The sequence below is a fragment of the Podarcis pityusensis genome (genome assembly GCF_964106645.2).
Source record: "Podarcis pityusensis genome assembly, chromosome: 3".
NCBI classification, from domain to species: domain Eukaryota; kingdom Metazoa; phylum Chordata; class Lepidosauria; order Squamata; family Lacertidae; genus Podarcis; species Podarcis pityusensis.
Window position 1 is genome coordinate 7,740,008 of NC_138026.1, and position 23,035 is coordinate 7,763,042.

Sequence of the window (23,035 nt, forward strand, 5' to 3'; positions counted from 1 at the left end):
GAGGAATTCTCTCTCATCAACACAGTTATACCACCTCATTATAGTGAAGATCCTTAAAAACTTTAACCAAATCATGCCTTTCTAAGGTTTCAGAGACACTTGATTCTGAAAAAAACACACCCTATTGTTTAAATCTACCATATTCAAAAACAGAGTCAGCATCTTGGATTACTGGACAGAATAGCCTGAAGTTTGCAAAAATAGCCATCCATCCAGTTCAGTGATATGGAGACTTGCAAATAATGATGTAAGAACCAAATTAAATTAAGAAGGAACCCCCCCCCCCATTTGCATTTATTTATTGGTCTCTACAGTGCATTTATCTTTCAGTTTGGTACTCTTGGCTCCCTTATGAGCACTTTGAAATACTGTTCAAATTAAAATACGGGCTTGCTTTCAAGACATGGGAGATGGCTCTCATTCTAAAAGCAACGGCTAGAAATTTCTCTAGTACGGTAGCGAGGGCAAGGTTCAGCAGTTTAGGAGACCACAGCATCCAATTGTATTTCACTGTTCATGTTGTGAATGCTCAGCATCTGTTCTCTGAAGCACACAAACCTTTTATTTCTGTAGGGTGCAGGCTAAATGTGGAGCTTGGGATTCAGCACTAATAAATGGAGTCAAAACTGTCGTGACAGCAACTTCTGGTGCACTGGAAAAATCCATTCCGCATTACAATGGGAGTAGACAGTAGGGTTTGCATTTGCCCTACTCGCTTGCTCTTGTGTAAGACTAAGTAACAAGTTAAAGCAGTTGAAATGGAAATTAAACTATAGCTCACATTAAACAAAATCAATTTAATTCTGTTTTGTTTATAACACACACGTAACCTGCAAATTAAGTGAGGGCCCTTGTTCTTGCAGACACCAATCTTCCAAATTTCACAAAATCCTGTTTTCTGCTATTGAGATGTGGAGCAGGCTTAGGGAAGCTGTGGTCACCCCACAGGTTGCTGGACTCTATCTGCCATCATCCCTGATCATTGTCTATGCTAGCCGGGGCTGATGGGAGCAACACATCCTCTACCATGGATGTACAATCATCCTGGCCAGTTATCTCAAGTGAAACAATCAACATTCTGATCACAGTTAGCCGGCTTCCAGTTTCTGTTTTGGTCACTTTTCATGTCTAAAATTGGTCCATGTACAATATTATTGTGTCACGTTTAGGACTTAGATACAGTGTGTAAAAAGCCTGGATGTTCCGCCCTAAATCTTTCTGTTCACACTTTGGTTACGCCATGCCATGACTGAGAGATCCAAGAGGTAACTCAGCCACCAGGATCCGATCAAGGCAGTCTCCTCCATGCTCAACACAAACTGCAGGCGTTCTGGAAGCAGACCAGAAAGATCCCAAGTCTTCCTGTGAAAGAGTCACGCGGTAAAGTAGTCCTGCCCCCGAACATTGTGGCTCAGCTGGAGAATGCGGCACTCTTAGATGTAGTGGTCTTCATCTTGATGGTTCGTGAGCAAGGACCACTGGTCTGCTTCGTTCTCTAGGAAATTCCCCAAGTGTCTTGGCTGTCTGTCTGATGTCAGGGAACAAAGAGATACTTGACTGATATCATCCCGAGCAGCTGGGCGGGGAAGGTCTCGTCTCCTATCGTCCATTCCGATGTGGACACTGACTTGGGAAGGAGTCAGTGGCTTCATGCAGCCTTGAGCCTGCGCTTCGTATCTTTCCATGTCGGTTTTTTTGTAGCTAAGGAAAGACAAAACACAGACCTCCAAATGTCAGAGGCTCACGCACAGAAATGGCAGTTCTGCTTGTCAATGGCTATGCCCTTTTTTTTTAAAGGGACATCTATATTGAAGTGGAACCAGGATTAGCTGTGCTTCCTTTATTTACAGAGTGCAACAAAGCTCTCCCCCGTAAGAATATGATAAACCACGCTGGGGTTACACTGGAAGGATGCAGACTGATGCACCACTCGCAAGTGGTGAGCTAGGATATGGTACTTGACTTTGGCTGATAAACTTACATGATGAATGGGGGGGGACTTTTAATCAATAGCATTATTTTTATTTCTTTTATTATTTCTATTATTATTATTATTATTATTATTACTATTTTATTTTTATTATCACCCAGAGGAACCTAAACACCCTGCAAAGCAATTTCCCGTTCCCGGGGAGATGTTGTTGCGGGCTGGGAGCAAGCCCTCCCTGCGCCACTGGATGCTCCTCGGCCGCGTCACCCTTAGGCCGTCCAATTTGGACGGTCCGGGGGCGTGGCGCAGGCTATTTAAACTGCCCACGGCTAAGGACTTGCCCCTCTTTTTTCTCCCTGCTCGGCCAGTTCTCCTGCCTTCCCTCCCTTAGGTTAGGCTCTTTTATTTCTTGACCTTGCTGGACCTCGGTTGGTTGCCTTGGTTGTCCAGGGGGCCTAGTAGGAATTTTTCCACTTGGCAAATTGGCACCGGCCATTTGGTTTTTTCACCTACCTCGTAGCAAATCGTCACAACTTTGTGAGGTTTGGCGGTTAGGCATTGGAGTATTCGGTTGGAGGTGAGGGGAGGTAGTGGCCATCACCTACCCCTCCTAATTCAAGGGTATTCCATTAAAGGAATCCGGGGGGCGTGGTCTCTGTCTGAAGCCCCAGACGGGGGGCTAGGGCCATGGCACGACCCCTAGCGGTGACCCTGGGGGAGTTCCTAGTTGATGTGCATCAGCAGGGCTCCCCCTACTGGTGGTTAACCCTTACAAGACTCCCTGCGGATGGGCAGGAGTCAGATATAGTCGTGTGGTTTCCAATGCCTAAGCCAATCGCTTTCTGTAACCAACAAAGCTGTGGCCTTTTTCACCCATTAACCAAAAATACTGTTTCATGTGTCTTTATTCCACTTCCTAGGAGGGTTTAGGGACGCGGGTGGCACTGTGGGTTAAACCACACAGCCTAGGACTTGCTGATCAGAAGGTCGGCGGTTCGAATTCCTGCGACGGGGTGAGCTCCCATTGCTCGGTCCCTGCTCCTGCCAACCTAGCAGTTCGAAAGCACGAGGTGCAAGTAGATAAATAGGTACCGCTCCAGCAGGAAGGTAAACGGCGTTTCCGTGCGCTGCTCTTGTTCGCCAGAAGCGGCTTCGTCATGCTGGCCACATGACCCGGAAGCTGTACGCCGGCTCCCTCGGCCAATAAAGCGAGATGAGCGCCGCAACCCCAGAGTCGGCCACGACTGGACCTAATGGTCAGGGGTCCCTTTACCTTTACCTAGGAGGGTTTGGGACCTTGCTACGCATCTTTTTGGCTTGGTTACTTAGCTTAACATGCTATTATTTTCTGCTTTATACATGCCACGACTATTATTTTGCTTTGGACCCAGTGATCGTTACTCATTATGCGTCGTTTGCATTGCTCCATGTTATTGTTAATAAAAATTATCTTATATAAAAAGGGACAGTAATTTATTTTACAGGGGGCTGTATAATAATCAATATAGTCAATAGAAATGTAAACTAAAGCATTAGTATGTATTGTTTTTGCAGTGATGAAGTGCCTGGCAAGGTGGATTGCAGTTCCTGCCATACGGATTATTTACAATGCTGCTCAACGCTGCCCAAAGTGGTCTGCTAGGCCAGGATCCAGGGATGTTCTGGAGAGATAATGATGGCAGCAACTGCAGTGCTCTTCTCAGCACGGGAATGTGTGCTGTCGCCTGTCCCCAACCCATCTGTCCCTCCTGCCTGCCCCTCTGTTCCCTGGTAAACTAATTTTGTAGAGTCCGTCAAGGTGCTTTGCGCCATTTTGTTCAGGATCTCCTCAAACCTGGTGCCAGCCCCAACCATCACCAATGGCTTGGAACTCTTCACCTTTAGAGAAGCTACGTACAAAGTTCTGTTTAGGTGCATTTAGAACACACAAATTGGCTGTAGCTCTCAACGCCATGAGGAAATCAATGGGAAGACCTACCATTTTAGCTGCAGGGAAGAGAGCAGCACAGACACAGAAGATGCCGCCATTGCTGCTGATCCCATCCATGGTTGTAGCACAATCCCAAGAGGCAGAAATACTCCTAATACAAATACACATATGATCACATAGAACCTCTTTGTTCACACATATATAACTGTAAATAATTGTAAGCCAAGTCAATTTAACAGTTAAACGGAACCCCTCACCAGCTCTCTGCCTTCTCAAAACTAAGATCCAGTTTGAAAGGAGATGCACTGCTTCCCCTCCTCTCCACACAAACTACCATATTTTTTGCTCTATAAGACTCACTTTTTCCCTCCTAAAAAGTAAGGGGAAATGTGTGTGCGTCTTATGGAGCGAATGCAGGCTGCGCAGCTATCCCAGAAGCCAGAACAGCAAGAGGGATTGCCTTGCAGTGATCCTTCTTGCTGTTCTGGTTTCTGAGATTCAGAATATATTTTTTTCTTGTTTTCCTCCTCCAAAAACTAGGTGTGTCTTGTCGTCTTGTGCGTCTTATAGAGCGAAAAATATGGTAGTTGCCGGTCTTCTGCTTGACATGCTCCAGGAAAACTCAGGTTAGAGTAGAAAGGGCTAAAAAGGTTGGGATGTGGCTGTTACAGAGGGTCTCAAAAGATGCAGATGGGCAAAGCAGCCTGTCTTTCTTCCCAAATTACATAGCAACAAGAGGGAGATGCTGAGATGTAAGTTCCCTCGCTTCCACTTACCGGTATCTCCCTACTACCCCTTCCGCCATTTTCGGACAGTCCTGCTTCCCATTGATAAGAGATTATGGACATAAAGTCACCATGAGATAGAATATGTTACCTTTTGTGAGTAGAAGAAGAAGAAGAAGAAGAGTTTGGATTTGATATCCCTCCTTTCACTCCCCTTCAGGAGTCTCAAAGCGGCTAACATTCTCCTTTCCCTTCCTCCCCCACAACAAACACTCTGTGAGGTGAGTGGGGCTGAGAGACTTCAAAGAAGTGTGACTGGCCCAAGGTCACCCAGCAGCTGCATGTGGAAGAGCGGAGACGCGAACCGGTTCCCCAGATTAGGAGACTACCGCTCTTAACCACTACACCACACTGGCTACAGAATCCCAGTTCTGCTACTTTTAAGCTATCAACCAAACAGCCTCATCCCCTACTTACCCTCAACCACCTCAGATGTCAGAAAACCATTGTAACTAATTAAAATTATCAGTAGGATTGGAATAACACTTGTAGTTCAACGTTGAATTTGGGGTAGAAGAAGAAGAAGAGTTTGGATTTGATATCCCGCTTTATCACTACCCGAAGGAGTCTCAAAGTGGCTAACATTCTCCTTTCCCTTCCTCCCCCACAACAAACACTCTGTGAGGTGAGTGGGGCTGAGAGACTTCAGAGAAGTGTGACTAGCCCAAGGTCACCCAGCAGCTGCATGTGGAGGAGCAGAGACGCGAACCCGGTTCCCCAGATTACGAGTCTACCACTCTTAACCACTACACCACACTGGGTAGGGTATAATGGAGATTTAAAAGATTTTGATTAATAGACAAAATGATCCACAAAGGGGAGGAGGGAAGTTCAGGAGATTCTTTGGAATTCTCTTTTTATGTTGATTGTTTGATAATTGTTAAAATCTGAAAAAACTATATATATATATATGTGTGTGTGGTGTGTGTGTGTGTGTATGTATGTGTGTGTGTGTGTGTGTGTATGTCAGGGAACTGCCATCAGTGCCGGAGGGAGAGAGCAAAAGCCAGAGGGATTCCAGAGAGCGTCCAGGGATTGGGAGAAGCAGCCCATCTTCTGGGGAAGAGAATCAGCGTAGCACCAGTGGAGAAGGGGGGCAGATGGGGGAAGCGGCGAGGCGGTCCCTTGACTCCTTGCCTGGGACCAACGGGGAGAGTAGGGGTCCTCCGTTGCCCATGCCCTCCTTGCGCAGAAGGCTTTCGCGCAGAGAGGGTAGGAGGAGACTAGGCATCAAAGAGCTTCTTTGCTGGAAGAAGTTTAAGAAACGCCCACTGACGGATTCTGCCAGTGATTGAGTCAGCCACGGGTGAGTGGCTGTCCGGACAGAAAAGGTTCACTTAGGCAACCCAGCCAGGTGTTTGCACCCAGCCGGGGAGATAAGCACCGGCTTACGCACGAGCAACCCCTAGAACCATTACTATATATATATATATATATATATATATATATATATATATACATATGAGAAAACCATCGTAACAGTAGCTTACCTGCAGCTATAGGTATGCCAAGGAGGTTGTATATTAAGGCCAGGATGAGATTTATTCGTATCCTTTTCACTGTTCTCTTGGATAGGCGGATACTTGTGACAACATCCATTAAGTCGTTCTGCACCAAAAAGAATCAGGGACATATTTTTTCCCCCTAAAGAGCTAACACATTCCCAAACTTCTGAACATGTCCCAAGGAAACCTCCCCGCACCACCATGCTCTTTTACGGAAAGTCAGCTCACACGAATAAGAACCACATCTGCGGCTTCGATGGCAACATCTGTGCCCGTTCCAATCGCAATGCCAACATCAGCCCTTGCCAAAGCCGGAGAGTCGTTGACTCCATCTCCCACCATGGCAACTCTCTTCCCTGCTGTTTGGAGTTCCTGAACTTTGGCTACTTTGTGAGATGGGAGAACCTCAGCAAAGACTTTTCTGATCCCAACCTATATGCAGAAAGATGCTTTCTGTTAGTATGAATTAGACAACTTGTTCAGCACAAAGGTCCATGTCTGTTTCGCTCTTGTGAATGAACAGAAAAACACCCCTTTTAGACCACCAGTGTTCCCAGGTTGTCGCTATTTGCAGGTAGGATTCAATCTCGTACCAGCAAATTTGGGTTGCACGATTCAAGTTGAGTTGGGGCTGTTGCACAATAAACCCACTCGGCCCCTGCAGCAGACTTTTTTTTTGCAAGAAGGGACAAGAAAAGTGTGGGATAACAACTGCTTGGTGCAACGTGGTCTAAGCTTCTCACAAACCAATCAGAACGAATGCTGACTAAAACAGCAGATATCCAGCCTCCCTGCAAGCTTCATGCAAAATCATCATCATCATCATCATCATCATCATCAAGATAAATGTTCAACAGATGTCTGGAAGTGACCCAGAAAGGATACCTGAGTTGCAATTGCTTTGGCAGTTTTCCTGTTATCTCCTGTAATAAGCACCACATCCACTCCCATATTTTGCAGTATGTGCACAGCTAGAGCTGCCTCTGGCTTGACTGTGTCTGCTATCGCAATCATGCCACAAAGTGAGCCTGCAGAAGAAAAGACTCTTGTATATTCAGCCAGCCAAAACCACTTATTCCTCTCAATTTTCATCTCTAGCTCTGGACCTAAGAGACACCCCACTGCTGCTGCTTTGGCCATCCTGGTCCTGCAGCCCCTCCACCCTCTCTTCCCCACAACATGCGACATGTCGAGATGGATGCCACTTGGCAAAGTGGCGAAAGTGTGCCTAAATGCATAGAGTACCATCTATGGCCACCAGTATAGCCGTATGTCCTTTCATTTCATGGCCGGTCATTGCCTCGTGAACATCCCTGGAGATATGTAAGCCGTTCCGCCTCATCCACTCCCGGTTCCCGATCAACACAGAGTAAGTCACAGGGGCTGCTGCATCTGCCAGGCACAGAAATTGGACGGCATGAAAACTTAACAGTGCAAAAGGGTTCCAAAATTACAGGGAAGGACTCATCTGAGAACAGCATGCTATCCCACGCTATCTGTTGTAATAGGCGCCAGACACAACTCTCCCCCGCTGTAGGAGGGGCAAGAGCCAGGACTGGCTGACTGACAATACAGCAGTTACCTTGTGCCTATCAAACTTTGCTAGCATACACTTAAGACATTTGGAAAATTACAACATGCGGAAGATAGATTTGTAGGGCATCTTTTCAAAGACTGACAGAATCAAAAACACACAGATGCCATGTTTTTAAGGCAGTGGAGGGAAACACACACACACACACACACACACACACACACACACACACACCCCACACACAATTCCATTCCCCAAACTTCTTTGATGAGGCATGCAAGTCACCAAATCCCTACAAAGAGGCTTGTTTGCACCACATGTCTGCTCTCTTATCCAATTTTGATGCCAGCAAATGTGGAGAAGGTATAAAGAACAGGCCCCGCAGAGTGAAAGGGTGGGGAAGACATCATCTGCTATCCGAGCTAGACTTTAAATGTCAACCCAAAAACCCTATCAGCATAAAGCAGATTGTTTTGACCAAAACTGATTCAAATGTCAGTTTTTATCCTGGATTTTTTGGGATCTCCCAACAGTTTACAAATATCAGTCAACAGCTTCTATACACACACACACACACACACACTCATGCATACATAATTTTATTTGTATGCAGCCTCTCTACAGTTCAAACCATGTTCAAGGCAGCTTACAACATGATAAAAAATACATCACTACAACATAAAGTAAAAAAAAAGGTAAAGGACCCCTGACAGTTAAGTCCAGTCGCAGACGACTCTGGGGTTGTGGAGCTCATCTCACTCTATAGGCCGAGGGAGCCGACGTCTGTACGCAGACAGTTTTTCTGGGTCATGTGGCCAGCATGACTAAGCCCCTTCTGGCAAAACCAGAGCAGTGCAAGGAAACGCCGTTTACCTTCCCGCCGGAACGGTACCTATTTATCTACTTGCCCTTTGACGTGCTTTTGAACTGCTAGGTTGGCAGGAGTAGGGACCGAACAACGGGAGCTCACCCCGTCACGGAGATTCAAACTGCCGACCTTCCGATCGGCAAGTCCTAGGCTCAGAGGTTTAACCCACAGCGCCACCCGCGTCTGCGTACTTCTGAGTAGGCGTGCATATATAATTACTCTGTCAGAGGTGGACCCTGAGAGGCATATAACTTAAAGGTAAAAAGAAAATGCACGCATCAAAAAGTAACCAGCGGAATAAATGTTGCCCTCTGTCTTGAAATTACACCACAGCGCCACCCATGTCCCTTATAACGAAAGTATTCATATGCAATAAATAAAACATTGCAAAACACAATACAGTGGTGCCCCGCAAGACGAATGCCTCGCAAGACGGAAAACCCGCTAGACGAAAGGGTTTTCTGTTTTGGAGGTGCTTCGCAAAACGAATTTCCTATGGGCTTGCTTCGCAAGACGAAAATGTCTTGCGAGTTCCTGCGGGGGTTTTTTCCTCCCCCCCCCTTTTCCCCAAGCCGCTAAGCCGCTTAACAGCTGATCGCTAAGCCGCTTATCAGCTGATCCGCTAAGCCGCTTAACAGCTGACCCGTTAAGCCACTAAGCCGCTTATCAGCTGATCCGCTAAGCCGCTTATCAGCTGATCTGCTAAGCCCGCTAAGCCGCTAATAGCGCTAATCCGCTAATGGGCTTGCTTCGCAAGACGAAAAAACCGCAAGACGAAGAGACTCGCGGAACGGATTCTTTTCGTCTTGCGAGGCACCACTGTACTAAATGGAACAATTTCCGCAGAAATCACAACAAAATCTAAAATAAAGATACAAAAAAAACCCCAGCAACAGCAGCTCCCCCCCAAACAACACCCCAGCTTAAATGTCTGTTCAGCAGCTGCCGCTTCTGTAGCTGGAGTCTGCCAGGACCCTGCCTTCCCAGGCCAGGTGGAAAAGGCCTACAAGGCAAGGGTGCAGGTCTTCCAGGGCTCACAGCCAAGAAGTACAAGGAAGCTGACAAGATGGAAATGAGTTAAAACTATAAAATCGGCCTGTGATGGAGAACCTGTGGTCCTTCAGATATTTTTGGACACCAGCTTCCATCAGCCCCAGTGGACAGCATGGATAATGGTCAGGGATTGCTGAAGTCAAAAGGGGATTGACAGATTTTTGCTACCTCCAGTCTCTCCTGCCCACCTATTCTCTCCCTAGACAGTTCAAGCTGGAGCATTTCATTAATGAATGTTAGAGTGATGTTGGATTGAAATTAAATGGTTTCTAGCTACACAGGCTTTAAAGTTATATATAGATTAAGATTAAGGATTAGGAATAAAAAGGTTAAAAGAATGGAAAATTGGCTATTAATAGATAAAAATTTAATGTTATATTATATTAAGATTAAGGATTGGGATTAAAAAAGAGGGAAAGGAATTGCTGGACAAATAAACTGAATTGGAATACAAAAGAGGGAGGTATGAGGAGGTCCAGAAAATAAGTAAATTCAAAAGTAGTGATGAAAAGATGGAATTGTTTTTAACTGTTTTTTCTCTCTTTTTTATTTTTGTATTTTGTATTGTGTATTTTTCTTTTTACTGTTAAATTTTCTTTTATTGATGTGTCTCTTTTTATCTGAAACTTTAATAAATATCATTTAAAAAAAAAAACAAGCTGGAGCATTTCTGCACAATGGACGAGGCAGAATAAGGAAGAAATTTCTGGGACAAACCACACTGCTCAGTTATGGGGCATATGCAAGCTGGAAACAATCTGATTTGGTACAAGACAGTTTCTGACGTTTCTAAATACAGTGGTACCTCGAGTTACAAACGCCTCGTTACAAACGCTTCAGGTTACAAACTCCGCTAACCTGGAAGAGTTACCTCAAGCTGAGAACTTTGCCCCAGGATGAGAACGGAAATTGTGTGCCAGCGGCGCAGCAGCAGCAAGAGGCCCCATTAGCGAAAGCACGCCTCTAGTTAAGAACGGTTTCAGGTTAAGAACGGACCTCCAGAACGAATTAAGTTCGTAACTAGAGGTACCACTGTATTGTATTTAGAAAAGTCAGCTGTGCTTTTGTGGTCTATAATTCAGATTAGGGCTACCCCACCTACCTACTAATAATTGATTCTTATGCATTTCCTAGTAGTAGGATGCTACCCTAAGAAGCTTGATTAAGAATGCAACGAAGCCTACATTTTTGCTGGAGTTTCCTAAACACCAGTACTTGTAATTAAGACAAGGTGTTCACTCAAAATCCTAATGCTTCCTCATCTCTTCGGCAATTCAACATTTCCCAGAGGTCAGTATCAACCAGAAGAAAGATGTTTTGCCTAGTCTTAAAATTTTGCACACAAAGCAGCTTAATGACTGCATTTATTATGTGCAACTAGGAACATGGTCAAGATAAACACCCAATTGTCAGACCTTATCGGTTGAGGAACCATTCATTTAGCAACCTGCGGCTGTACCGATAGCTGCAATCTTACTTACCTTCCAGTTTGGGGATCAGGGCCTGTGGGTCTGGATCTGTGGGGCCTCTGCCAATGTCCCCAAGGTGAGGATTTGGATGGCTCAAAAGCTGCTCCATCTCACCTAGCACGACTTCAATACTGCCAACATTACAGCTTATTCCACACCCAGGGACTGCCTGAAAATCTTTGCAGTAGCCGAGGATCTCTCTGCCCAGCTCCTGCAAAATAAGGACAGTGGTACCTCTAGTTGCATTCTGCTCTTGTTACGGACTTTCAGTTTACGAACGCAACAAACCCAGAAGTGTTTATTTCTGGGTTCACCACGCGCCCATGTGCAGAAGCGATAATGTGCGCTTCGTACATGCGCAGAAGCACTCGATCACACTGCACACATGCGTGGAAGAGGCGCTGTAGTTGCAGACTTTTTGGGGTGCGAACAGCACCCCGAAACGGATTACGTCCGCAACCAGAGGTACCACTGTAGTTTTAAATGATACTGGGAAGAAGCAGAAAGTTGCACAAGTGGAAAGACGTTCAAATTCTCTGTGCCAGTGTCCTGAGGACAAGGGCTCCCATAACTCACCCCAATATCTGAAAATTGGTGACGTAACTTAAGATTCTCAGTACCATCAAACATAAACAATCCAAACTGTCCCAAATGTAAGAGATATGAACCAGGCTGAGGGCCTTCTTGGTAGTGGCACCGGCCCTGTGGAGGGCCCTCCCATCAGACGTCAAGGAGATGAGTAACTATGTAACCTTTACAATAAGGTTACCAGATGTCACCGTTTCCCGGGAACAGTCCCTGGATTTACAAATCAGTCCCCATACAAAATCCATTGAAGTTGAAAAGTGTCCCCAGATTCATTGGAAAAAATCTGGCAACCTTACTTTAGAAGACACCTGAAGGCAGCCCTGTATAGGGAAGCTTTTTAATGTTTTAATATTTTTTTAGATATGTTGGAAGCTGCCCAGAGTGGCTGGGGCAACCCAGAAGGGCGGGGTATAACGAACGAACGAACGAACGAAATCATCATCATCATCTTTACATTGCCAGTTACAGGATCTAACAATGACAAAAGTCTGTTGCATGCAAATGCAGAACTTCCCCTCAAAGCAGAGATTATTAAGTGTCAGCTAGAGGTAAAAAGGTAAAGGAACCCTGGATGATGAAGTCCAGTCAAAATTGACTATGGGGTGCAGCAATCATCTTGCTTTTCAGGCCGTGGGAGCCGGCGTTTTTCCACAGACAGCTTTCCAGGTCATGTGGCCAGCATGACTAAACTGCTTTTGACGCAACAGAATGCTGTGATGAGTGCCAGAGCACACAGAAACGCCGTTTACCTTCCCGCCACAGTGGTACCTATTTATCTACTTGCACTGGTGTGCTTTTGAAGTGCTAGGTTGGTAGGAGCTGGGACAGAGCAACAGGAGATCACCCCTGTTGTGTGGATTCAAACTGCTGACCTTACGATCGGCAAGCCCAGGAGGTTCAGTGGTTTAGACCATAGTGTCATACCTCTTTGCAGTACTTAGTGACAGCCATTCCTAAAGGATGTTCGCTGCTGGCTTCTGCAGTGCCCACAACAGCAAGCACCTTCTTCAGAGACAAAGTAGCTCCTGCATCTCCTAGTAAGAGGACCCTCATGACTCTAGGAACTCCGTAAGTGATGGTCCCCGTTTTATCAAACATTACAGTCTGTACCTGCAAGAAATAAAGACACAGGTAGATTTTATTTGTATGCTGACCATAACACAAAGTTCCATGGGTAGTTTGCAATAAAAAAAATAACAAAGATATAAAATTTAATCTAGAAACATACAATCAAAATTACCGTATTTTTCACCCTATAGGACGCTGAAGAGCGCGCCCGGGCTTCGCGCAGCTCTCCGCAAGCCTGGGGAGACCGGTGCGACTTCCCGCCGGGCTCCCTAGGCTTGCGGATAGCAGGCTGTTCTCGGGGCTGGGGTTCAGGGAAGCTCGGGCTTCCCCTGTGCCAGCCCCGCGCCTGGGGGGGGAATTAAAAAAAAAATCTTTATTTCCCCCCCAAAAAACTAGGTGCGTCCTATGGGGCGGTGCGCCCTATGGGGCAAAAAATACGGTAAATAAATACAAGAACACAGCCCTAAAACACAGGGGCTTACTTCTGTGTCGACATCTATAGTACTGCACTGTAAATCTATCGATATTTGTTTCAAAAAGCAGCAAAAAGAGTTATGGCAGCAGGTGTGAGTTAGCAATGACAATATTAACCTTGTGTGCCATTTCCAGGGGTTTCCCACCTTTGATGAGAATACCGTTCTGGGCGGCAACTCCAGTGCCCACCATCACCGCGGTTGGGGTGGCCAGACCCAAGGAACAAGGGCACGCGATGCACAGGACTGTGATGGAGGTCTGAAAGGCGAAGCGCAGGACGACCTCAGTTTTCGAGACGTGTTTACTGTGATGCTGGGAGGGAAGCAAGAAGAGTTTGCTCACAAGGGAAATCTAGTGATATTAAAAAGAGTACGCATACAGCCGTGGCTGAAAACCAGCATGCGCACACACTTACTGCTGTCTGTACTGACAAATCACTATATTAATGCTTGAAAATTTAATCCCTTTATTGATTACTACACATAGGGGAAACAAGTCTAGGCAACTCACTACATAATAACAGCTTTCACCACCCTTTGGAATGAGTTCAAATGCTCAGTTTATAGTTAGAAAGTATTCCTTATTTCTGATATTTAGATCTCCTTGTTTCCTCTTTGCCTTCAATTTCAGTTGCTCTGGGAAACAGCTGCTCTTCTTTTTTATGTTGGCCTTTCAGGTATTTGAAGACCATGCTTCCCCCAAGTAATGCATGTCTAATCTAAACACGCCTAATCCTTACAGCTTTTCCACATTATATCTTATCTGGTGTGTTTGCTGCTGTCCTTGGCAGCCCAAGTTAGATCATAGGCTGGTGGTGACTAGCCCTGGGTCTTAACACAGTGTTTCGGCACAAACTATTTGGCCATGGCTAATCATTTTCAAATGATCCACACTGCAAAAATAATCAATTCTTTGCCAGCCCTGTCCCAATGGGGCAGAGAAGCATACATTCAACACACTCCAGAGTGACTTAACTTCAGATTACACACTTAAGGAAAAAAATCCTGTCTGCTGTGATTTGTGAATATAAGCAAAGCTTCTAAACAACAATACATCATAATAAATCAGTATATAGTACTTACAGTGAAGTATTTCAGCACAATATCAAACTGTACAAATCCGATTACAATCCAGGCCACTAGAGTTGCAACGGAAATGATGACTATAAAAGGGACAAAATATCCACTAAATCTGTCCGCCAGCTGCTGGATGGGTGCCTATAAATTGAGAAGATACATTTATATTTATGCAGGACAGAACAGCTGCATGAACTCCACTATTAAGCCTTTTACAAATACTGTACAGTAGTACCTTGGTTGTCAAACGCCTTGGTATTCATCCCATTTGACTCCTGAACGCCGCAAACCCGGAAGTTTGTGTTCCGGTTTGCAAACGTTTTTTGGAAGCTGAACGTCCGAGGCAGCTTCCAATTGAGTGCAGGAAGCTCCTGCAGCCAATCAGAAGCTGCGCCTTGGTTGTCAAACATTTTCAGAAGTCGAACGGACTTCCGGAACGGATTCCGTTTGACAACCAAGGTATAAATACTGTATACCTGCTTTATAGGGGCACCTTCCTCTGACAAAATCTCCCACCACCCAGTCCTCAGATTAATGACAAGAAGAGCAGTCACTAGTTAATCAAAGGCTACCCTTGCTGTGTTTTCAGATGATCCCTGAAAGAGCTCCTTCCATCCTGCCAGTGCCATCAGCTAGACTGGGGGACACAACAGAGAAGCCTCACAATGATGGAACTCCCTCTCTCAGAGACAATCTCTCTTTCTCTGCTGCCTTTATGCAGGCACTGAAGGGTCATCAATTCAGGCTTTCCCCCCTAAAAGACGTTGCGGTTTTACCTGCGACATCTTCTAACACCTTTTAAAGCCTAGCTGGTTTTAAGTAGTGTTATGATGGTTTGGGTTGGGCTTTAATTGGGACTGGTACCATGGTTTTGTTTTGACTGCTTGGTATTGCGTGATTATTATTTTTTGCAATTCTTTCCCCATTATTTGATTTTTTTTTATTCTTCTATTTCAATACTGTACAGTGGTACCTCGGGTTACAGACGCTTCAGGTTACAGACACCACTAACCCAGAAATAGTACCTCGGGTTAATAACTTTGCTTCAGGGTGAGAACAGAAATTGTGCGGCAGCAGCGGGAGGCCCCATTAGCTAAAGTGGTGCTTCAGGTTAAGAACGGACCTCCAGAACAAATTAATTTCTTAACCCGAGGTACCACTGTATTTAATACTGTATAGAAACAAGTAGGTGTGCCTGGCTTAACTCACGAGACTGCCCCATTATATAAAACAGGGCTTGCAGAAATAAAATAAAGAGAGGAGGTACACTCGTGGACATAAAAAGAAATGAAAACCCCACCCCACAATCTGCTGCTATTTATTTTAGGTGGGGGTGCAGAAGGAGGGAGGAGAAAGCCTATCAGGAGGTTCACAGCAGGCATGAGGAAGACTCAGCAACCTCTACCTATGTGCCCCTCTTGCCCTAAATATTTGAACCCACCACTATTACTTCATCCATTATTGAGGCAAACCTGGGTTTAAATAAATGGGTCAGCTGCCTAAGAAGTTTGGCTCCAAGGCAGTAGCTTCAGGTGCCAGGCAAAAACATTTCTCTTCAACCAGGCTAAGTTTGGCTGAGTAACATTTTAGGGCTATTAAATGGGTTTGTGTGTTGGGGGAGGTGTAATCGGTTTGTTTTTATTACGTATTTTGTATTCCCGTTTTGTATTTTTCTCTTGTGAATTGCCCTGGGATCTTCGGATGAAGGGCAGTATACAAAATTAATAGTAATAGTAATAGTGGCAAAAAAACAGCAGCAACAGCAACAACTACTACAGGAGAAAGAGAGTTTTCCCAGACAAAGTATTTCCTCATGAAGCCTGGTAGTGCCACAACCAGTACAACTGTACTGAATAGCAGTGGAAGCAGGAGTCCCATTGCAGGGGGGGGGGCACTCCATGTTTCCCACATTTTAATATCAATGGGAGATGAGCCAGTGCTAGAGAGGGGAGAACCATAGTATTCACTGGTACAAGAAACCAGCTATTGGGGAAGGTAGGGTAGGAGAGAAGGAAGACATCCATTTTCCCAGCTGCTTAGAAAAACGTAGCTTCTCATCCCAGAAGCACAGGCCTAGGGGAAAGTCTCATATATCTCCCCAAGTACATAATGTTTGTACAAAAGAAAATAATTAGGATGGAGAAAGGCCTTGAAACCAATAGGATTTACATCCAAATGGATACATCCCAGTTGGGCGCGTGACAAGAGTACAGCAGCAAAACCAAATAAAGGAGAGTCCAAAGGTCACCTGGGTGTGGAGGAGGAGGAAAAACTTGCATGGGGTAGTATTTCAGACAGTAGCAGGCGAGAGAAGGGTTAGAAGAGAGGGAGGACTAGAGGCCAGTGAGAGGTCCTCAATTCAAAAGCAGCAATTGCACATGAATCTTCCATTGTACGTTCATAAGGCTCAGCTGAAATCTCCTGTTTCCCTGATTTCCCAGGTGTTTTTTTGGCTTTTTCACATTCTTGCCTCAGAGGCAGGTACTCACGACCCCAGCAATTGCACTACAGTGGTACCTCGGGTTAAGTACCTCGGGTTAAGTAAGCTGTGCACTCTTAAACATCCAGTAAGTACCCTTCCTTATGTGGTACCTCGGGTTAAGAACTTAATTCGTTCCGGAGGTCTGTTCCTAACCTGAAACTGCTCTTAACCTGAAGCACCACTTTAGCTAATGGGGCCTCCTGCTGCCGCTGCGTCGCAGGAGCACGATTTGTGTTCTCACCCTGAAGCAAAGTTCTGAACCCGAGGTACTATTTCTGGGTTAGCGGAGTGTGTAACCTGAAGCGTATGTAACCTGAAGCGTATCTAACCTGAGGTACATGCTGCTTCATAGAACTACAGATTTGGAGGAGACCTTGTAGTGCAATGCAGCTGGCTTACTTGAAGATGGCTTCAAGTAAGATGAGAGAGGTTCAGGAACCAGGTAAGCAGCCAGATGGAAGAGAGATGGACCTATGTCCTCTGGGAGAGATTTTGGGAGTATGGGCTGAGGATCTACAAAAAGCTTTGGGTGGCAGTATATGGGAAGCTTTTGGAGTAAACAGCCATGATAGCACTTCTGGAGTCTACATAACATGATAGCACTTCTGGAGACCACATAACACCCGTCTTAAAAGACCTACATTGGCTCCCAGTACGTTTCCGAGAACAATTCAAAGTGTTGGTGTTGACCTTCAAAGCCCTAAACGGCCTCGGCCCAGTATACCTGAAGGAGCGTCTCCACCCCCATCATTCAGCCCAGACACTGAGGTCCAGCACCGAGGGCCTTATGGCAGTTCACTCACTGCGAGAAGTGAGGGCCTTCTTGGTAGTGGCGCCTGCCCTGTGGAACACCCTCCCACCAGATGTCAAAGAGATAAACAACTACCTAACGTTTAGAAGACATCTGAAGGCAGCCCTGTTCAGGGAAGTTTTTAATGTGTGACATTCTAATGTATTTTTAATCTTTGTTGGAAGCCGCCCAGAGTGGCTGGGGAAACCCAGCCAGATGGGCAGGGTACAAATAATAAATTATTATTATTATTATTATTATTATTATTATTACTACTATTATTTAAACCCTTGTTAGATTCCACCCCTCCAATACCCAATACAGATGTCAAATGCCACAACAAAAACACTGATTCAAGGCAGCTCCCCCCCCAAAAAAAACCCCACTTCAAATGAGCATGCTTTACCTTTGACATCTGAGCTTCTTCTACCAGTTTTACAATTTGTGCCAAGGTGGTATCAGAGCCAACGTGGGTTGCTTTCACAAGCACGGAGCCATGTGCGTTGAGGGAGCCTGCGATTACTGTGCTGCCAGGTTTCTTGATGACAGGCATGGCTTCTCCTACAAGAATGAAGCAAAATCAACCAACAGCTTCTTCTAGCTTCTCCCTCACGCAGAAAGCAGTACAATGTCACATGGCACATAGCTCAACTCTGGAATTCTCTCCCGCCAAGAAGTAGTGATAGCTATTACCTCTAATGGCTTCCAAAGAGGTTTAGACAAATCCAGACGGGATAAGGCTATCAATGGCGACGAGTCACAATGGCTATGTTATACCTCCACTGTTGAAAGCAGCATCCCCCTGAATACCATGTGCAAGGAATCACAGGTAAGGAGAGTGCTGCTATGCTCAGGTCCAGCTCATGTATACCTGAAGGAGCATCTCCACCTCCATCGTTCTGCCCGGACACTGAGTTCCAGCACCGAGGGCCTTTTGGTGGTTCCCTCACTGCAAGAAGTGAGGTTACAGGGAACCAGGCAGAGGGCCTTCTCAGTAGTGGCGCCCGCCCTGTGGAACGCCCTCCCACCAAATGTCAAAGGAAAAAACAACTACCAGACTTTTAGGAGACATCTGAAGGCAGCCCTGTTTAGGGAAGTTTTTAATATTTGATGTTTCATAGTGTTTTTAATATTCTGTTGGGAGCTGCCCAGAGTGGCTGGGGAGGCCTGGCCAGATGGGCGGGGTATAAGTAATTTATTATTATTATTATTATTATTATTATTATTATCATCATCATTATCATTATCATCATCATCAAAAATTTTTTATTAATTTTCCAAAAAAATAAAACAAACAAACAATCTATTTATAATCAAACCATTCTTAATAGCATTGTTAAGTGACTTCCTCAAATCCCCCTGGTTGAATTTCATTGTATGTCATTTTAACAATTTTCCAAAATCAATTTTCTCAAAAAATTAACTCGGTCACTTAACATCTTTCATTCTTTCTAGTTTAGCTTTAAACATCTTAATTCCTATCCTTACATATTTAAATCCTAAGCATATCTAATATTTGCAAGCTTTTCCAGTTACATTATCTTAACATATTTAGCTAAGTACTCTTTAAATTTCATCCATTCTTGCAGGTCGAAGACTCTTCCAGTCAGGTTGGCGAGCTCCGAAAAATCCATCATCTTAATCTTCCATTATTATTATTATTACTACTACTAGTACTACTACTACTACTACTACTACTATTAGCAGCTTTCCACAGCCATCTGGTTGGCCACTGTGAGAACAAGATACTGGGCTGGATAGGTCACTGGCCTAATCCAGCATGGATCTATTTTGTTCTCATGATATGCAGAGAACCATCCAATTTTGACAAGCATATGGATGGATGCACCAATAACTGATATATCTGGAAAATGCCTGCCTTATACACCTGTGATTCTACTTCTTATAAGAGGGGACACCTCTTTGTTCCGTGAAAAAACCTGCTGTGCCCAAACGTTTAGATCAAGATCTACCAGAAGCGAAACAAGATTCAAAATTCATGCTACCAACCAGAGAAGCATTGGACACTAGTATCTGCCTGTTAAGCTGCAACTATATCTTACTAGCCGGGAAAAGTGAAAGAAGAATTGTTGTAAGCAAATAATTTCACTGGGATTACTGTAATTAAGAAGGCTTCATATATCGGTGTTTGGAACAGAGAAGCTGTTATTGGTTCTCTGCACTAATTATTGGGCTAATGAAGCACCACGGATCATAAAGCGACTCCAGCCCTCAAGGGATGGAAATATTTAAGACTGCAGCTCTAAAACTAATTGCAAGCATTTGCAAACATTTATGTGGGAATTAGTTCCTTTGTTCTTCCTAATAACAAAGAAATGTTGTGCATCTTGCACCTTCACACCACCTACTCATGAGCAGATATATGATCTATGATCTATTTTGTCTCTCTCCCGATGCACCTGCACAGCATTAATTCTTTGTTCCACAGAGCAAGCCCATGCAAAGCTCAGTCCCTGGGAACCTGCTATTGTTCAATTAAGAATGCAAAAGTTACCAGTGATGAGGGATTCGTCTGCCATAGAGCTGCCTTCAACCACTTTTCCATCAACTGGAAATTTCCCACCGGGTACCACCTTTACGACGTCTCCTCGCTGGACCAGTTCAACGGGCACTTGTTCCTCCCTGTAAGTGAGATCTCATATGTTAAGAAAAAGGGGCTCCATTTTAGCCATACCACTGAAATGAGAGAAACTCTACTATCTGAAAAGCAGCAGGCACACAGCAGTACAAAAACACACATGGAGAAATAAACTCAGTGTAGTAAGGAGATGCAAATGGACTTTGCACTGGAATGTAAAGACAAATTCGGAGTGTAAATTGCGGTCTAAAATCTGCTACACCTGCCTCTGTCTCATCGCAAACACACACCCCTACCTCTCTCCCCCCTCAAATTGAAGTCCAACTAATACCATGGCAGAGTGAGGATTTCTGGACACTATGCATCTAAGACTCAACCCTGATCGTATTCCATCTCTTCCAATACAAATAAACCTCCTGAATACCACATAGAGGTTTCATTTATGCATTTATAAGCCCACTCCAATATATAAAACCAACTGAATGCAATGAAAAAGCACACGAAAAACGTTACAGCAAATGCAGCACTGTCCCCTAAAAGCCAGTTACATCCATCACAGCTTATTTACCTCTGAACTGGATTTGTGAAATCTCAGAAGACTACATCGTATCGTAAGAAAAACGGGAAAGAATTACTATTGGCATACCTGATGACACAGTTGTCAGCTCCAAGTGTCACTACAACAGCTTCTGTAGCTTGAAGAGAGATTAATTTGGCAAGTGCTGCTGATGTTTTACTCTATGAAGCAGAGATAGACAACAGTGATTGGAAGGCATGATACATTTACTCAGTTCCCCACTGAATTTCACTTATGCTAAAACTCAAAATATGCTCCATTGCCCATTTCCCCCCATTAAATATTGCATGCCACAGCACCCATCACTCAAGATACATGGGGAACCCATTCAGCACCTGAAGTACAGTGGTACCTTGGGTTACATACGCTTCAGGTTACAGACTCCGCTAACCCAGAAATAGTGCTTCAGGTTAAGAACTTTGCTTCAGGATGAGAACAGAAATCGTGCTCTGGCGGCGCAGCGGCAGAGGGAGGCCCCATTAGCTAAAGTGGTGCTTCAGGTTAAGAACAGTTTCAGGTTAAGAACGGACCTCCAGAACGAATTAAGTACTTAACCCGAGGTACCACTGTATAGTATTATGTAGATGGCTTAGCGCTGTATGGGCTGGGAGCCAAGTGTATGCTTGCTTTTGAAAGATAAACATGCCCAGTTATCTATGGGTACTGGTGTACTTCTTGAGTTTTATTGCTGTAACATTTTGGCCTTTTGTTCCCTGCTCTAGAATCCAAACAAAAACATAGGAATCAGGACAGTGGGCCATGTAGTCCAACATCCTGTTCTCTCAGTGACCAACCAGACAGCTGTGGGAAATCCGCAAGCAGGATCTGAGGGGACTGCGCCTGCCTCCCAGAGTTCTTTGCTCATCTGACTCCATCATGTTTTCTTGTGTGTGTGTGTGTGTGTTTCTTTGTGGCTGATTAGCTGCTCTCCCTGTGCAAAGGTCAGAGGGGGCAGGGTTTCTGTTGAGGCAGGTGATTAGCTGTGGGAGGAGCTTATCAGAGCTTGCAGGGCAGCGGCAGTTTGATCCATCTTTTAGATTTAGGGGAGCTAGTCTCAAACGTTTGTTGGGGGAGACCTAGGTGTTTTTTTTTGTAGGGGGAGTTATTTGTCCTGTCTTTACGCTTTTTTTTTTAATGGAGGACCGCTGTAGCCACCCCCAACGACACGTTCTCAAGATGGAGGGGGAGGGAACAGCTGCAGTTGCCTGCGGTTCCTGCGCAATGTTTGCCATCTTGCCAAAGGTTGCAGGCAGCTTTACCTGCAGCAATTGCATGTGGATTGCCCTCTTAAAAGACAAAGTCCAGCAACTGGAGGAACGTGTAGCTACGCTCCAAAGAATTAGGGAGCTGGAGCTTTTCTTGGAAGCAACAGAGCACAACGTCTCCACCAAGGAGGAGACAGGGGACTCCCCTGACAAGGAGGCTAGTACACCAACACAGGAGCCAGATATATGGAGAAACGTGACTCAAAGAAGTAGGAGGCCCAAGGTTCGCTCTGATTGTTTAGAAATACACAATCGCTTTGAGGTCCTCTCCCCTAGCATGGAAGACGAAGAGCAGACTCCATTTGAGGATCTCTCCCTCATTACAGTCGATCAGGTATATGAAGACGAGCAGCAAAGTCAGTCCTCAGGGAATGTGCAGGCGACCTTGGAACAGACAGCTCACGGAAGAACCCCGACCAAACCTAAGAGGAGGCGTGTAGTGGTGATAGGGGATTCCCTACTGAGGGGAACAGAAGCAGTGATCTGTGGGCCTGACAAGATGTCTCGGGAAGTGTGCTGTCTCCCCGGGGCTAAGATCCAAGATGTAACTGAACGACTGCAGGGAATCATAAAACCCACTGACAAATACCCCTTCCTCTTGGTTCATGTGGGAACCAATGACACTGCAAGCAATAGCCTCCAGAAGATCAAAAGAGACTACGAGGCTCTGGGCAGGAAGTTGAAGCAATTAAATGCACAAATTGTCATCTCATCTGTCCTCCCAGTTGAACGACGTGGCCCAGGGAGAGAGGGAAAAATAGTGGAAGTGAACAGCTGGCTTCGCAAATGTTGTAAACAGGAACGGTTTGGATTCTTAGATCACGGACTGCAGTTTCTTGAAGATGGACTTCTGGCAAGCGATGGGCTGCACCTCACAACGGTTGGGAGAAATGTTTTTGCCAAAAATCTCAGAAACCTCATCAGGAGGGCTTTAAACTGACTAATGTGGGGGAGGGAGACAGAGCTCCTGAAGGTAGGAGTCTATCAATTGATGAAGATGATCATCCAAATGTCATAGACCAAATGGAGCAAACAGCACACA

General features: G+C 45.1%; 1 protein-coding gene across 8 annotated transcripts in view; it reads right to left on the minus strand.

Annotated features, from left to right (window-relative positions):
* Positions 1-777: 777 nt before the first annotated feature.
* Positions 778-23,035, minus strand: part of ATP7B (ATPase copper transporting beta) — a 55,488-nt gene continuing 33,230 nt past the window's right edge. For all 8 annotated transcript variants that reach the window (XM_080998919.1, XM_080998924.1, XM_080998920.1 and 5 more), the window contains 13 exons: positions 20,798-20,889; positions 20,068-20,195; positions 17,959-18,113; positions 14,287-14,421; positions 13,322-13,516; positions 12,587-12,772; positions 11,087-11,285; positions 7,396-7,542; positions 7,036-7,178; positions 6,379-6,582; positions 6,136-6,253; positions 3,909-4,011; positions 778-1,701 (listed from right to left, as the gene is read on the minus strand). In XM_080998919.1, the coding sequence (XP_080855045.1) occupies positions 1,434-1,701; positions 3,909-4,011; positions 6,136-6,253; positions 6,379-6,582; positions 7,036-7,178; positions 7,396-7,542; positions 11,087-11,285; positions 12,587-12,772; positions 13,322-13,516; positions 14,287-14,421; positions 17,959-18,113; positions 20,068-20,195; positions 20,798-20,889 (2,073 nt within the window). In that variant the 3' untranslated portion in view covers positions 778-1,433. The remainder of the gene's footprint in view (positions 1,702-3,908; positions 4,012-6,135; positions 6,254-6,378; positions 6,583-7,035; positions 7,179-7,395; positions 7,543-11,086; positions 11,286-12,586; positions 12,773-13,321; positions 13,517-14,286; positions 14,422-17,958; positions 18,114-20,067; positions 20,196-20,797; positions 20,890-23,035) is intronic.